This window comes from Colletotrichum phormii, assembly GCF_030913505.1.
Source record: "Colletotrichum phormii strain CBS 102054 chromosome Unknown BDP81scaffold_16, whole genome shotgun sequence".
In the NCBI taxonomy this organism is placed as follows: Eukaryota; Fungi; Ascomycota; class Sordariomycetes; order Glomerellales; family Glomerellaceae; genus Colletotrichum; species Colletotrichum phormii.
In genome coordinates this window covers 635,904-649,870 of record NW_026851458.1, presented here as the reverse complement: position 1 = coordinate 649,870, position 13,967 = coordinate 635,904, and the positions used below count along the sequence as shown (strand labels likewise).

The window sequence follows — 13,967 nt, the reverse complement described above, 5'->3', positions numbered from 1 at the left end:
CTATCACACACCTTCTACGCTAACAAACTGTAATCTTCATAACACGACATCATGGCTACCTTCAAACCATCCAAGATTCTCGTATTTGGCGGGACTGGCCAGATTGGTGTTTTCATCACCGCAGCATTGTTGGATGCCAGCCCCTCTTTTGACCAAATCACCCTCTTCACATCGCCGACAACAGTAGAAAGGAAAGCAGGCTTGCTCGATGGATGGAAGAAGAAGGGGCTCAAGGTCATCGCTGGCGATGTCGACGACACGGAGCAAATCAAAGCGGCCTACAAGGATGCCGATACCGTCATATCCGCGCTGGGTAGAAACGTGATTGAGAAGCAGATTGATCTCATCAAGTTGGCTGAGGAGACCGACTCTGTCAAGTGGGTTTTCCCCTCCGAGTACGGTACGGATATCGAATACGGTCCCAAGAGCCCCAACGAGAAGCCTCACCAGGCCAAGCTCAAGGTGCGCAAGTACATCCGTGAGAACGTCAAGAGACTCAAGTACACGTACTTGGTAACGGGTCCTTATGTCGACATGTTCTTGACTCTACCATCGATTGCGCAAGAGGCTGGTGGGTTTGATACAGCAGCCCGGAAGGCGGTGTTGATTGAGGACGGTGAAGGAAAGACTGGACTGATCACCATGAAAGAGTAAGTATCCATTTTCATACCACGACTACGTTACGCAATACTAATATGAATGGGTTAAAGTGTCGGCACAACATTGGTGGCATCCCTTCGTCACCCGGAGGCATCCTTCAACCGAGCTCTCAAAGTACAGTCCTTTGTTGCGACCGGCAAGGAAATTGTGGCCGAGTATGAGAAGCAGACTGGAGACAAATGGGAAATTGTCTACTCTTCGCTGGAGACGTTGAAGAAAGCCGAAGAGAAGGCCTGGGCGGATGGCATCCCTTACGCCACTATCTTCACGCTGCGACGCATCTGGGCTGAGGGCGGCACGTTGTACGAGAAAACGGACAACGAGAGGATCGGACTCGGACCAAACGACGTCGAGAGCTTAGAGGTGGCCGTCAAGAGATCGTTGGGTAAGATTCAGTAGATTTGGAGCGCGGAAGAGGTTATAATTAATTTTGAACTCATTTATTGAACAGGTTCTAAATCCAAGTTGTGAACCAAGAAAGGTTGTGTACTGGCAAACTGTTCACGCCTAATTATTTATCATGTCAAGTAACTCGAATATCATTACTTCAAGATGACACTTTAACTCTCCTCCATCTACACAGAGGTTCACCAAACATTGCCTCATGAATCCAATGTTGACATCCTTGGTATGGACTCATCAACCTCGAGGCATAACTCATGTGGTGTATAGCAGAGTGCAGCGAATGACAGCGCTAAGAAAGGTAAGGTACCTTAGTCACAGGTCGCGGCCCGCTCGCGGAACCTGGAACAGCCCGGCGTGCCAGGGACTGTGGCTGCTAGCGGCGCTGAAATGCGTAACAACGACGTGTGGCAGGTGTGGCAGGTGTGGCAGATGTGGCATGTGGGCAGCTTCCCCATGACCGCCGGCGACTTCCCCAGCTTTCCCAGCTTCGCTTTGTCGTCCCGACTGGCCCCCCCCCCCCCCCCCTCTTGAGCGAGGCAGGTTCCTTGTTCTCAACTGATTTACTTGCTCCAAACACAAACCTCCGTCCTCATTGATACAACCCCGGGGCTCACTTTAGACGACACACACACACACACACACTCTCTCTCTCTCTCTCTCTCTCTCTCTCGCAGCAGCAGACAGCGTCGTCCGTCACCATGGCTCCTTCGGGTCTTCGACAGTGCATGCACGATGTCAGCCTATACTTGCTTGTCTTAATTTCTGTCTCGACTTTGGGCCCCCTGCAGTTCGGCTTCCACCTTGTACGTTATTGCATCATTCCGCTCCAACGTCGATTTGCTTCGCCAATCCCCACGAAACATGACTTGCTAACCTGTTGTGCCTCTCTTCCAGGCCGAGCTCAACGCGCCTCAAGATGTCCTTACCTGTCGAAAGAAGTCAATTGCGGCCAAGGGCGTGAAGCTCACCTGGGTGCACTCCAAGTCACCCGATACCGAGAGCTGGCTCCCCGACTGCATTCCCATGACCGATGCCGTCTTCGCGACCGTCTCCTCCATCTTTACTGTCGGTGGCCTCCTAGGTGCTCTTTGCGCCGGACCCCTCTCTTCCAAGCGCGGCCGACGTCCTGCTATGCGAGTCACGTCCATCTTATATATCGTCGGTGCCATCATTGAGACCCTTGCTGGCGGTGCTGCCGCTCTGGCAATCGGCCGATTCTTCACTGGTATGGCGGCGGGCGCGTCCACCGTCATTGTCCCGCTCTATATCAGTGAAATCGCACCGCCAAAGGAGCGTGGTCTTTTTGGTGCCATGACTCAGGTCTCCATCAATGTGGGCATTCTTGCCGTCCAGACTCTGGGTTTCTTCCTGAGCTACGGGAAGGCCTGGCGCTGGATCCTGGCTGCTGGCGTCTTCATTGCGTTGGCTCAGGCTTCCGGCCTCATGTTGATTCCCGAAAGCCCGGCATGGCTAGCTGCCAACGGCGACGTTCCAAAGGCTCGCCGTACTCTCCAGCGGATCCGTGGCAAGGACTTCGACATCAGAGAGGAAGTCGAGAGCTGGGATGGAGAGATCAACGCTGAGCAAGAGGGTCTTTTGGCCCAGAGCGACGATGTACCGCCAGTGTCTCCTGGCCTTCCCAAGCACACCTCGCCTGTCCATCTCGGATTTTTCGACGTGATCAAAGACCCGCTTCACCGACCTGCCATCGCCGCTATTATCGGCATCATGTTTGCGCAGCAGCTGTGTGGCATCAATTCTGTCATCATGTACTCGGTATCCCTCTTGAACGGCTTGCTCCCCGTCAGCTCCGCCCTAGTGACGATTCTGATTTCTGTCATCAATCTCCTTACCACTGCAGCATGTTCTCCGCTGCCGGACAAGCTCGGGAGAAAGACCTGCATTCTGATCTCTATCATCGGACAGGGAACCAGCTCGCTGATCCTCGCTCTTTCTATCCAATTCGGGGTCAAGATCCTATCAGCTGTGTCAGTCGTGTCATTTGTAGCGTTTTTCGCTGTTGGACTTGGGCCAGTTCCCTTTATCCTTGCGTCCGAGATGGTTGGACAGGAGGCTGTTGGCGCCGTCCAGTCTTGGTCTCTGGGGTCCAACTACCTTGCGACGTTCCTGGTTGCTCAATTCTTCCCGATCGTCAACAATGCCCTCAATAACTGGCTCGGGGGAGCTGGTTGGGTGTACTACCTCTTCGCCGGCTTCGCTGTACTCTTTGCCCTGTTTGTTTCCGTCAAGGTGCCCGAGACTAAGGGCAAGAAAGACGCAGACGAAGTTTGGGGGCGCACTAGACGGCTCGACTAAGACGATTTTCCTGATCATTGTGGTTTTGCATTGGTTTGAATAGAGCAATAAAAGGTATGGCGTTGGAAACGGGTGCCAATAGCATGGGTATTATTAATAGACCAATCAGTTTTGGAACAAGCGTCTGCTTCTGACCGTTTGCTCGAGCTGCAAGATGCCAGCTTTGACACCATCAACGATGAAAACCTGGCTGCCCTTCTCCGGGCCATAGACCTCGTTGGCTGAGCTGCGAATGATCTCCTCGAGCCCGGCCATACCGGCACAACCCATAACTACACACCTCACATCTCCGCTACTCAGCAGCTTCTTGGTAGCTTGCTCGAGTTTGACCCTGACTTCAGCCGGGCTCACGTGGTGGAAGTCCCCAGCTGTCAAGCCGGTCGACGCAACGCCCCCGAACTTGACATTCTCTGACTGGTCAGATTGACCTAGATAGCCCTTTACGCCTTGACTAAGGTGCTTCTCCCAGAACTCGCCCGTCGTGACAACACCCCATTTGGATGCGAGCGAAGGGTCAGAGCTGTGAGGCAGGAGCGAAGTCGCATTCAGGATGCTGGCCTCGAACATGCCGGTAACGGCCAGCGAGGAGTAGAATTGCTGGGAAAGCTGCTCGACCAAGGTGTGGACGCTGTAGCATGCGACGAGCACACCGTCGTAGTCTTGGAGCTTGCCGCTTTTGACGAGATCGTTCATGACGACCTCGGTGCTCAGTTTGATGTCGGCATCATCATTGATACTTGCTGGGCTCTCACTTGGCGCTGTGTAGGTGTGAATCTCGAGAGACTAACACAGAGAGAGAGGAAAGTCAGCCACCGGTTATTTGTGGTTAAGATGTAGTGTATTGGTAATCTAATCCGGCTTACATCGTGCAAGGGCATTGCTTGTATGGCTTTCTCCATGCCCCTCGTCATGTCCTCTGACGAGTTGGCGTTGATCACGAGAATCTTGATATTCCGACGAAGGAGACGGGTCGCCATGGCTTCTTTGTGAGTTTGTTTGAAATAGAACTGGAGGGAGGAGTTGTCTCAAATGAGATGCTGATTTGGTCGAATCTGTGTGAGAATGAACATCAAGTTACCCTTCTACTCATCCCTCAGGCGTGTGAATCATCCTGGTCCCGCCGACCAGCGGCCTTCGACAAGTGGAGGTTCTCCCGTCAAGGTGGGGCTGCCGGTCCGGTGACGCTGTGGTTCCATTGTCCCGAATGGGCCGACTACGGCTCCTCTTCAGCACTACCTCCAGTGACAGTGCACTGGAGTCCTGGACCGTGTCGCCTGCTGGCTGCGGGGTATCACGTGATAGGCGCTACTCAGCCACGACCTGGCTGACGATCCAGTGGCAGGACAGCTGGAGGCAGTGGACTTGACCCAACCCCACTATCGACGACACAGACGTAACAGCTTCCCGGACGCTCTCCCAACCACACCTCACCTCACCTCTCCCCCAAATCGATAGAAGCTCCAATCTCGAACGCCTGCAGCTTCTGCTTTCACAATGGCAGCCGAGGCCCCCATCGGTAAGACGCAATGCCCCTGATACTGCAGCTTCGGCTGCACAGCTATGCCTGTGACCACTTTCCCCCAAGTGGTTGATGCTGTGTTCGGGAGGTGGCTGACGCAAGGTCCACAGTCCTCGACGGAGGAACAGGTTTCCTCAAGGTCGGCTACGCCGCGCAGAACTTCCCAGAATTCCAATACCCATCCATCGTCGGCCGACCGATCCTGAGAACCGAAGAGAAGGGCGAGGACAATGACTTGGTTATCAAGGATATCATGTGCGGTGACGAAGCCGCCGCCGCCCGGACGATGCTTCAGATCAGCTATCCCATGGAAAACGGTATCGTCAAGAAGTGGGATGACATGCAGCATCTCTGGGACTACACCTTTTTCGAGAAGATGAAGGTCGACCCGCGCGGCCGCAAGATCTTGTTAACCGAGCCCCCGATGAACCCGCTGCGGAACCGTGAGCAAATGTGCGAGGTCATGTTTGACCGCTACGGATTCGGCGGCGTCTATGTTGCCATCCAGGCCGTATTGGCCCTTTACGCCCAAGGTATGTTGACCGTATTAGCTACACCCGACTTGAATTGAAGAGAGAGAGAGAGAGAGAGAGAGAGAGAGAGAGAGAGAGAGAGAATATGCAACGAAGCTGACCTTGGCTGCTCCCTACAGGTCTCAGCTCCGGTGTCGTCGTCGACTCGGGAGACGGCGTGACCCACATCGTGCCCGTTTACGAGTCGGTCGTCCTGAACCACCTTACCCGCCGACTGGACGTCGCGGGCCGAGACGTCACGCGCAACCTCATTGCGCTCCTCCTGCGCCGCGGCTACGCGCTCAACCGAACGGCCGATTTCGAGACTGTCCGTCAGATCAAGGAGAAGCTCTGCTACGTCTCGTACGACTTGGAGCTGGACAAGCGCCTGAGCGAGGACACAACGGTGTTGGTGGAGAGCTACACGCTGCCCGACGGCCGTGTGATTAGAGTGGGCAGCGAGCGATTCGAGGCACCAGAGTGCCTGTTCCAGCCTCACCTGGTGGACTGCGAACAGCCCGGTATTGCCGAGTTCCTATTCAACACGATCCAGGCGGCGGACGTGGACGTGAGATCATCGCTGTACAAGGCCATTGTGCTTTCGGGCGGCAGCAGCATGTACCCTGGTCTCCCGTCACGTCTGGAGAAGGAGCTGAAGCAGCTGTGGCTGACGCGGGTGCTTGGCGGCAACCCGGAGAGATTAAACAAGTTCAAGGTCCGGATAGAAGACCCACCTCGCCGGAGACACATGGTCTTCCTCGGTGGTGCGGTATTGGCCAACATTATGGCGGACAAGGAGGGCATGTGGGTGACCAAGGAGGAGTGGGATGAACAGGGATCGCGTGTGCTTGAGAAGCTTGGGCCGCGATAGTCGGATGGTCTGTCAAGGTGATGTGATGGTCGTCTTACTTGGTTTTGGTAGTAGACGTAGCATGCATGTGGCAGGTTTTTAGAGCCTCGTTTTGTTTTCTAACGAAAAAGTTGATGAACTCTATTATGACACTGGTATCCAAAACGTCTCTCTAGATTGTCTGATAGAGATGGCCCTGGTATTGGGAATCTGGCAAGTGTTTGGCAACTAGAGTCTGAGTGAGCTTGAGCTTGAATAATGTCGACACCGTGCAATCTGCCACCATCTCGACACTGTACAGCCAGGCAGCTACCAGAGAAAGCGATGCGCCTGCCTGCCTCTACGGAGTACGCCCAAGTCGAACGGAAGCCACGCCGCCTCGTCTGTTGCTTGCTGGTGAAACGTCACTTCAACTCACTCTTTGCTTTCGTCTGGAACTTCAACTTCTCACTCGCTTGCACTCAATCAATCATCCTCCACCCGCCAGCGCATTCTTGGGCCCCCCTCCGTGATCCATTCATTAATACCCGTTCTTACTCTCCTCAACCTTGCGGCACTTTCTGCCCGGGAGGGTTTTCACCTCACTTCAAATCGTCATCGCTTGTGATCGCACACAGTAAACACCACAAAATCCAGAGACTTTGCGACTCGTGCCCGACGCGCGACGCCGATCATCGCATACAGTCACTTTCCTGGTCACCAGGGCGGTCGCGCATCGCCGTTCAAAGGGAACTGACATTGACCCAGTCGCGCATATTGCATTGGGCTTTTCACTTCGGCAACTCGCCAAAGGATCCGCGAAGCATCTGACAGGATCCCAGCCAGCCCACTTGCTCAGCTCAGCGACGATAGAGTCTGCCGCGTGGGCGCATCTACGCAAGGCCGATCTCCGAATCTGAGAGGGGACGGGACTTTCACACCAAAGAGTCGTTGACCCCCGCGCGCGCACGCAGGTTCGCGCCTTCATCGGGAACCCCTAGACAACGTCGTTCAGGATAAGCTCGTCCACGACTCGATTTGGGGGTTGACATATTCCTTTTTGTCGTGTCCAGCGCGGGGCCGTTAGTTTCGGGGCACTACACCCGCCTCCTGCGGCACAGGACCGTCGCTACTCTGAGATAACCATAGCACACACACACACACCACACTTACGCGCAGACGCATACGCGAGCACACCTTTTACACCTTTTACATCTTTGACACCTTTGCGGGATCGGGATCTTGCGCCATCCATCCACTCTTGCGCCGCGCACGAGGCTCTGGCTGGTCTGGCGCCGACGCCTGTCCCTGAGTGAGCTGGAGCTGACTTTTTTTTTTTTTTTTTTTTTTTTTTTTTGACGGACTGCGGACTCGACATCTCTTTCCTGTTGGATCACTGACCCTGCCCGCGCCGCCGCCGACACAACCTTGACTTATTTGGAGACCCAAGCCGGAGCTACGGTTTCCCTTTCCTAACCCAGATTCAGACTTTCGCCGGAACAATATCCACTGACAAGTGTGCGTGCCCCATTTTCGCCACGTTTCGGCGGAGTTTCCTTGGGACAAACGAAAGCAAAGTCCTGGTTCCCGGGATATTGCAGTTGCGGTTCAGTCTCACAGACTGGGGCGGAGACCATTACAGTGAGGGAACTTGGAAGAAAGAGGCAAGCCGCAATTAACGGTTGTCGCATTGAAAGTCCCGACTCGAGCCCAGCAAGGCAAGAAACCGCAAGACCCTTTTGAGGAAAAAAGACTCCACGAATTAACGGGGGTTATTTTGGGAGGAGGATACCTAATCGGATACCTTGGAATCTCGAATTTGCAACTCCAATACGGACATTAAAGTCAGCAGCGAACCACCACCCCGGCGGATGATGAGTCTGACCAACCCGCCATCCGTCGCTTCGGGCCCTGGCTCGGTACGGACGGGCACGCTGAAGAGAAGCGTTCAGGCAGCGTTTGAAGGTGAGTTTTGATGTTTGCTTGTCGGTTCGGGTTCATCATACCTTTCTTGCAAACGCTCTCGTCCGTAACTGCCGTTCACTTTTTGCCCCCTTGGCTACCCAGTTTTTGCTCTTTTTTGCGGCTTGCCTGACTCGAGTTGAATGTCAATGTGTCGTTCGGAATAGCAACCCGAGAGTCAAGCGACAGACATCAGGTGCAACAAGTGAGCGAGCATAGCAGCGGCTAAAGACAGATTGGATGAGGAGTGAAGCAAAAGGCATACTTGACACTTCAGACTCTTGGTGAGATACAGAGTACACTCCGGACGGACACAGAGTATTGTACGTTTCTTGTTCATCCCGCTTCGCTTCCACCATCCGTTGCAGTTGTCGCCGCGGACGCCGCCGTCGCCTCGTACCCTATTTTGCGAACCCCGTTTCTTTTAATGTATAATCTTATCCACATTTTCTCCTCTTGTCGATCGTCGACCACCACCCCGGGTGTTCCATCCGTCTTGTGTATCGAATCGTATCTAGTCGAATGCACCCCTCCCACTCGCAATCCTGCACATCTCTCCTGCACTGCACACACACACACACACTCACTCACTCCACTCACTCTCACTCTCACTCTCACTCACCACACGCCATACACCATACACCACACTTTCACTTTCACACCCGCGGTCCTCCCCTACGTCTGCTGGGCTACTACCAAGGCATTGCGCAGTAGTTCCATGCTCACTCCTCTCAGCAAGACACGTTGGGGAAATCGAAGCTCTCGGGAATCGGGTTCATCATTCAAGCGGCAGCTCGCCTGTTATTGCTCTTCTGCATTTTCGCCTTTGCCCCATTTCCCGAGAATTTTCATTCACACCCATTCAGAGACATATCCCAGCACATATCCTTACTGCGTCTCCAATTCCAATCCAATCCAATCCTAATCCTCCTCGACCTCCACCCCTCCTGTCCCATCCTACCGGGTATTCCGCCGTGAGAGATACATCCTATACATAACTTTCGGGGGTCCTGCATCTGCCGTCTCCTCATTTTTCCGTTTCCCCACCGCTACCTTGCATCTCACACGATCACTGAGCACTCAGCCGAGAGGAAAAGGGTTCCGGCGCAACTTCGCGAGCTGTGCCGTGCGTGCTGTGTGTGTGTGTGTGTGTGTGTTTCGACGGGTGGCAGGCTGCATTCTTCCGTCGGCGCCGCTCTCTGCCTATTTGCTCTTTAAAGCTTAGAGCCACCCCGCGAACTCCAGCCCACACTGCCTATTGCCTGCCTCAGTCAGCCCCGGACCCAGAACCCCGAAGCCTGAATCTGCCCTTGGATCGGCGGTGAGCTTTGTCTGCTTGGCGGGTGTTCTTCCGTGGCTATTGTCACCACGTGTGTTGCTTCCCGAAAGCCTCACCTGATATTCCTCCACCCTGTTGTATTCGGGACCAAAGAGACATGTGTCGTCTGTAGAGCGAGTGCATATTGTGTTTACTCCCTAAATCCTCTCGTCGCTCGCATCGTCCGTCTCATTTCCTTTTTTATTTTATTTTAACAAAAGGGATCTCTCATAACCACACATTTTTTCTAAACATGTGGAAGGGAATACGCTACGGCGGCCTGCACAGTTACAGCTCCTGTATTTGACATCCTCTCCTGATCTTCATCTCTGCTTCTGCCTCTCACTCGCTTTCAGGCGCGCTGACCTAAATCTCACAGACCCAGCGGACCGCGGCCTCGGCCACATCAATTATCAGCCCAAGGTCCGGGTTATTGAGCGATACAAGGTCGTCGGATTCATTAGCTCCGGAACATATGGCCGCGTCTACAAGGCCCTTGGCCGCCAGGGCCAAACCGGCGAGTTTGCCATCAAGAAGTTCAAGCCCGACAAGGAGGGTGAACAGATTTCGTACACGGGCATTTCTCAGTCTGCCATCCGCGAGATGTCTTTGTGCAGTGAACTGAAGCACACCAATGTCATCAAGCTCATCGAAATCATACTGGAAGACAAGTGCATCTTCATGGTCTTTGAGTATGCCGAGCACGACTTATTGCAAATCATTCACCACCACACGCAAAATCCACGCCATCCCATTCCGCCGCAGACGGTCAAGAGCATCATGTTCCAGCTCCTCAACGGCTGCCAGTACCTCCATGCCAACTGGGTCCTGCACCGCGATCTCAAACCCGCCAACATCATGGTCACCTCAGCCGGCGAGGTCAAGATTGGCGACTTGGGCCTAGCCCGCCGCTTCGACAAACCCTTACACTCCCTCTTCAGCGGCGACAAGGTCGTCGTGACCATCTGGTACCGCGCGCCGGAGCTCATACTCGGAAGTCGTCACTACACCCCCGCCATCGACATGTGGGCCATCGGCTGCATCTTTGCGGAGCTGCTCTCCCTGCGCCCCATCTTCAAAGGCGAGGAGGCCAAGATGGACAGCAAGAAGACGGTGCCCTTCCAGCGGAACCAGATGCAGAAGATTGTCGACATCATGGGCCTGCCGTCCAAGGAACGCTGGCCGCTGCTGGGGGCTATGCCCGAGTACCCGCAGCTGGCGACGCTCCAGCCGCCCATGGCGCCGCATCACCACGGCCACCACGGTCACCACCGCGGACACGGGTACGGCCACCACCCGCCCGCGCCGAGCGGCTCGAACCTGGAGAAGTGGTATTACAGCACCATCTCGCAGGGGGCCTCGAGCAGCGCGACGTCGGCGCCAGGCGGCGGGAACGGAGGCGGTGCGCCGCTGGCGAGTCTGGGGGCCGAGGGGTATAAGTTGCTCGCGAGCCTGTTGGAGTATGACCCCGTGGAGAGGTTGACGGCGGCAAAGGCGCTGCAGCATCCGTTCTTCTCGACGGGGGATCGGTTGAATGCGCACTGCTTTGAGGGGTTGAAGAATGAGTATCCGCATCGGCGGGTCAGTCAGGATGATAATGATATCCGGACGAGCAGTTTGCCGGGGACGAAGAGGAGCGGGTTGCCTGATGATTCGCTTTCTAGGCCTACGAAGAAGTTGAGGGAGATTTGAGGGTGGTTTTGTTGTGTTTTGGTCTTGGTGTGTGGGCATATTGAGGCATGGTATGGCGTTTTCAATCGGTGTCGATGAAAGATACATTGTATAGACAACTGTGACTGGCGTCTTGGGGGGTTTCTCTGGGATTGAGTTTTGGGAGGCTTGGGGGGGGATGAGATTTGCATGGATACCACCATTATACGTTTAATAGAGGATAACCAAGAACGTTTGACATGGAGATTGAGTGAATGGTTTGGTTTGTTCTGCGTTGCCCGTTGGGCGAGATGTGGTGATTTGGTTGTTGGAGGCTCGGGGAATGGCCAAGGAGTGTTTGAGATTAGACTGGACGGCTGTGTGGAATATCAAAGTTGACTTGAGATGGGCACTTGTGTGATTTTTGTTAAAACGGCATCTCGTCGTTGGAGCGAATATTCGCAGCAGGGCGTATATAGATGTTCAGGAGATGGGTTTTCATAACGGGCAAAAGATGCTAAGGGTTTATTGTATTAATATACTATGTAATTCATGGAGACATCCTCTTTCTCATCAACCTCAGCTGGCCATATACAGCTTTTCTAATCGATTTATTTGTTCATCTTGGTAGTCACAATGGGTGTACATTTCGAGTTATGGAATCTGAGCGAGCACAAAAGTTACAATAGAGAAATTGCGAGAGCCACGAAACACCATACGGATGCCAGATCCATCTTGACAACTAGCTACAAAATTCATCAGTGATGAGCTTCAGTCCCCAACAGCTGCAAAGACGTTGGCGAGAAATATCACGAAGGGAATACGCCGCCGCTACGAGGCCTCTTTCAAGGAAGGGAATCAAAGTAAAGGTTCGAAGTTCAGCATACATCGAAATACATCGACATACATCGGTATGCAAGGTTGAGCTTGGCAGACCTTCACGTCCCGAGTGGCAACATTGGCGACGAAAGTCAGACGGTCAGACGTGGAAGGGTTCACCCCGCAAGTCGTAACGTCATGGACTAAGAAAGTAAAGGAAGTGTCTAGATAGAGTGTAAACTCATGTTGGATGGGTTCGTTTGCGAGGCGACTAGCTAGACTGACATTGGCAGCAGGTATGTATGTGAAACACGGATATCCGCTGCGAGAAATGTCAAGGATTGCGGAACCTGGCCCCGGTCGGGGGTATGGGGGAGCCGCAATAACTGCCGAGCATCTCCAGACCGATGAACTCGAATGATTCGTAGGTAACTACTGGCGGAGGGCCATGGGAGTCGCAGTGACAATATAGTGAACAAAGACCATCACCCCGCAGGTGGTAACGTCTTGGAATGAAAGTAGGGGGGACCATCGGGATACGTGTTTTTGATGCATTTCATATTTGAGAGAATCATGAACCCATTCCCCCGTATCACGCCGCGTAGACTCTAGTTGTTTTTGCGTGGCCGACATAAACCCAGCCGGACCAACGCATGGGGATGATGCAAAAGCCGCATTGTTTCATCGAATAAGATGCACAGCCAGAGTTGGAACAAACTCCCCATTTCGGAAAAATGAAAGGACATCCCCCCAGCGGAAGAAACAACCACATTGGCCCAAGACGACATTTTGAATTGTTCTTTTTTGATTGTTCCACCAACGCCGCCCCACGGTCTCTTGCGGATGATCCGGGGAATCCCCTCGTTTTGTTGGCCTGACCCCAGGCAACAAGGGCGAACCGCTTATTCCTTCTTCTTCTTGGCACCCTTGACCTTCGCCGTTCCGCGCAGAGTCTTCTGGCGGTTCTTGCGCTGCTTGCCTGTGGAGCGCGAGTGATGTCAGTTATCAGTGCTTGATATGGGAGGTTGTTATCAGATTCGTCACCGCGGCATATATATCACGACAAAGTTCCGGGACGGAAGGCCAAAGGCTGGTCCCAGAACCCGACGATATGATTGTGCTGCGGTGGCAAAATGCTGACTGGAGGCTCGACGTACGCTGCTGTCTGCTGGCCTTCTCGATCTTGCTGGCGAAGCCAACGCGGACCAGTCTGTAGTGGGGCTCGAACTTCTTCATGGCCTCGGGGGAGTCGTAGACAAGGGCGAAACCAGTGGTCTTGCCGCCACCGAACTGGGTGCGGAGACCGAAGACGTTGATCTGGTCCTTGGTGGCCTTGTACAAGGAGCCGAGCTTCTCGCGGAGCTCATCCTTGGAGATGTTGGCACGGCCGGGGTGGAGGATATCACTTTGAGAAAACCGTCAGCATGCAGTTCCTCTCTCGATGTGCCCTTTTGAGAAATTTCCATCGCTCCCATAAGTCGCGCGCGCGTCCGTCCGTTTGTTTCCAATTCGTGTCTCGTTCCAGTTGTTGTCCATGTACCGCAGTGTCGATTGTTCATGTTCCTTCTCCTCCCATTTCGATATATCCATTCGTGCGCGCGCGATTCTCTCTCGGGGAAAATGATGATAAATCTGGAGGGGCAAACTCACACGACCATCTGCTTACGGCCAAGCAGGGGGTTACGGATGAACTTGCGAGTTCGCAGGGTGACGGGGGTGTCGACGTCCGCCATCTTGTCGGTCGGGGGGCTGATCTGTCTGTCGAGATGGGTTGGCGCTGAGACAGAAGAGTCGAAAGGTGTGATATCGTCAAATTCGAGAGGTTTGTGACGGGGCTACAGACGTGAATTTTCCTGGGCGGGGATTGGTGTCGCTTAATGGGTGGGCAAGCCCTAGAAAGTGCCTCAGGATCCGCCGCACCTGCCTGGGTCGAAAAATGGAAAGTCACGTGGGGTCCGTTGATGCACGGGCCATTCT

The 13,967-nt window shown here is 54.0% G+C and overlaps 8 protein-coding genes across 8 annotated transcripts; 6 read left to right on the top strand and 2 right to left on the bottom strand.

The window, feature by feature from the left end:
• Nucleotides 1-51: 51 nt before the first annotated feature.
• Nucleotides 52-1,059, top strand: BDP81DRAFT_396697 (NmrA-like family protein; the record flags this gene model as incomplete). The annotated part of the gene is made up of 2 exons (XM_060588222.1): nt 52-650; nt 711-1,059. The coding sequence occupies 2 exons, from the start codon at nt 52-54 to the stop codon at nt 1,057-1,059; spliced, it is 948 nt and encodes a 315-aa protein (XP_060442588.1).
• Nucleotides 1,060-1,763: 704 nt separating this feature from the next.
• On the top strand, nt 1,764-3,381 carry BDP81DRAFT_325536 (general substrate transporter; the record flags this gene model as incomplete). Its single annotated transcript, XM_060584986.1, has 2 exons — nt 1,764-1,868; nt 1,960-3,381. The coding sequence occupies 2 exons, from the start codon at nt 1,764-1,766 to the stop codon at nt 3,379-3,381; spliced, it is 1,527 nt and encodes a 508-aa protein (XP_060442587.1).
• A 105-nt stretch (nt 3,382-3,486) lies between these two features.
• Nucleotides 3,487-4,358, bottom strand: BDP81DRAFT_463089 (hydantoin racemase; the record flags this gene model as incomplete). The annotated part of the gene is made up of 2 exons (XM_060593974.1): nt 3,487-4,164; nt 4,245-4,358. The coding sequence occupies 2 exons, from the start codon at nt 4,356-4,358 to the stop codon at nt 3,487-3,489; spliced, it is 792 nt and encodes a 263-aa protein (XP_060442586.1).
• Nucleotides 4,359-4,792: 434 nt separating this feature from the next.
• BDP81DRAFT_64101 (actin-like protein 2) lies at nt 4,793-6,359 on the top strand. The gene is made up of 3 exons (XM_060596095.1): nt 4,793-4,897; nt 5,011-5,433; nt 5,553-6,359. Exons 1-3 carry the CDS (start codon nt 4,876-4,878, stop codon nt 6,281-6,283), a joined length of 1,176 nt encoding a protein of 391 aa, XP_060442585.1. The 5' UTR covers nt 4,793-4,875; the 3' UTR covers nt 6,284-6,359.
• A 203-nt stretch (nt 6,360-6,562) lies between these two features.
• BDP81DRAFT_433487 (uncharacterized protein) lies at nt 6,563-7,569 on the top strand. The gene has a single exon (XM_060590860.1). The coding sequence runs from the start codon at nt 6,587-6,589 to the stop codon at nt 7,070-7,072; it is 486 nt and encodes a 161-aa protein (XP_060442584.1). The 5' UTR covers nt 6,563-6,586; the 3' UTR covers nt 7,073-7,569.
• Nucleotides 7,570-8,022: 453 nt separating this feature from the next.
• On the top strand, nt 8,023-8,526 carry BDP81DRAFT_64021 (uncharacterized protein). The gene is made up of 2 exons (XM_060596094.1): nt 8,023-8,198; nt 8,248-8,526. Exons 1-2 carry the CDS (start codon nt 8,113-8,115, stop codon nt 8,420-8,422), a joined length of 261 nt encoding a protein of 86 aa, XP_060442583.1. The 5' UTR covers nt 8,023-8,112; the 3' UTR covers nt 8,423-8,526.
• Nucleotides 8,527-9,774: 1,248 nt separating this feature from the next.
• BDP81DRAFT_325613 (kinase-like domain-containing protein) lies at nt 9,775-11,213 on the top strand (the record flags this gene model as incomplete). The annotated part of the gene is made up of 2 exons (XM_060584992.1): nt 9,775-9,820; nt 9,901-11,213. The coding sequence occupies 2 exons, from the start codon at nt 9,775-9,777 to the stop codon at nt 11,211-11,213; spliced, it is 1,359 nt and encodes a 452-aa protein (XP_060442582.1).
• A 1,489-nt stretch (nt 11,214-12,702) lies between these two features.
• BDP81DRAFT_433480 (ribosomal protein S24e) lies at nt 12,703-13,857 on the bottom strand (the record flags this gene model as incomplete). The annotated part of the gene is made up of 3 exons (XM_060590859.1): nt 13,641-13,857; nt 13,148-13,395; nt 12,703-12,969 (listed from the first exon to the last, which is right to left on the bottom strand). Coding segments are annotated over exons 1-3 (399 nt in total), but the record flags the coding sequence as incomplete, so codon positions are not given.
• Nucleotides 13,858-13,967: the final 110 nt, after the last annotated feature.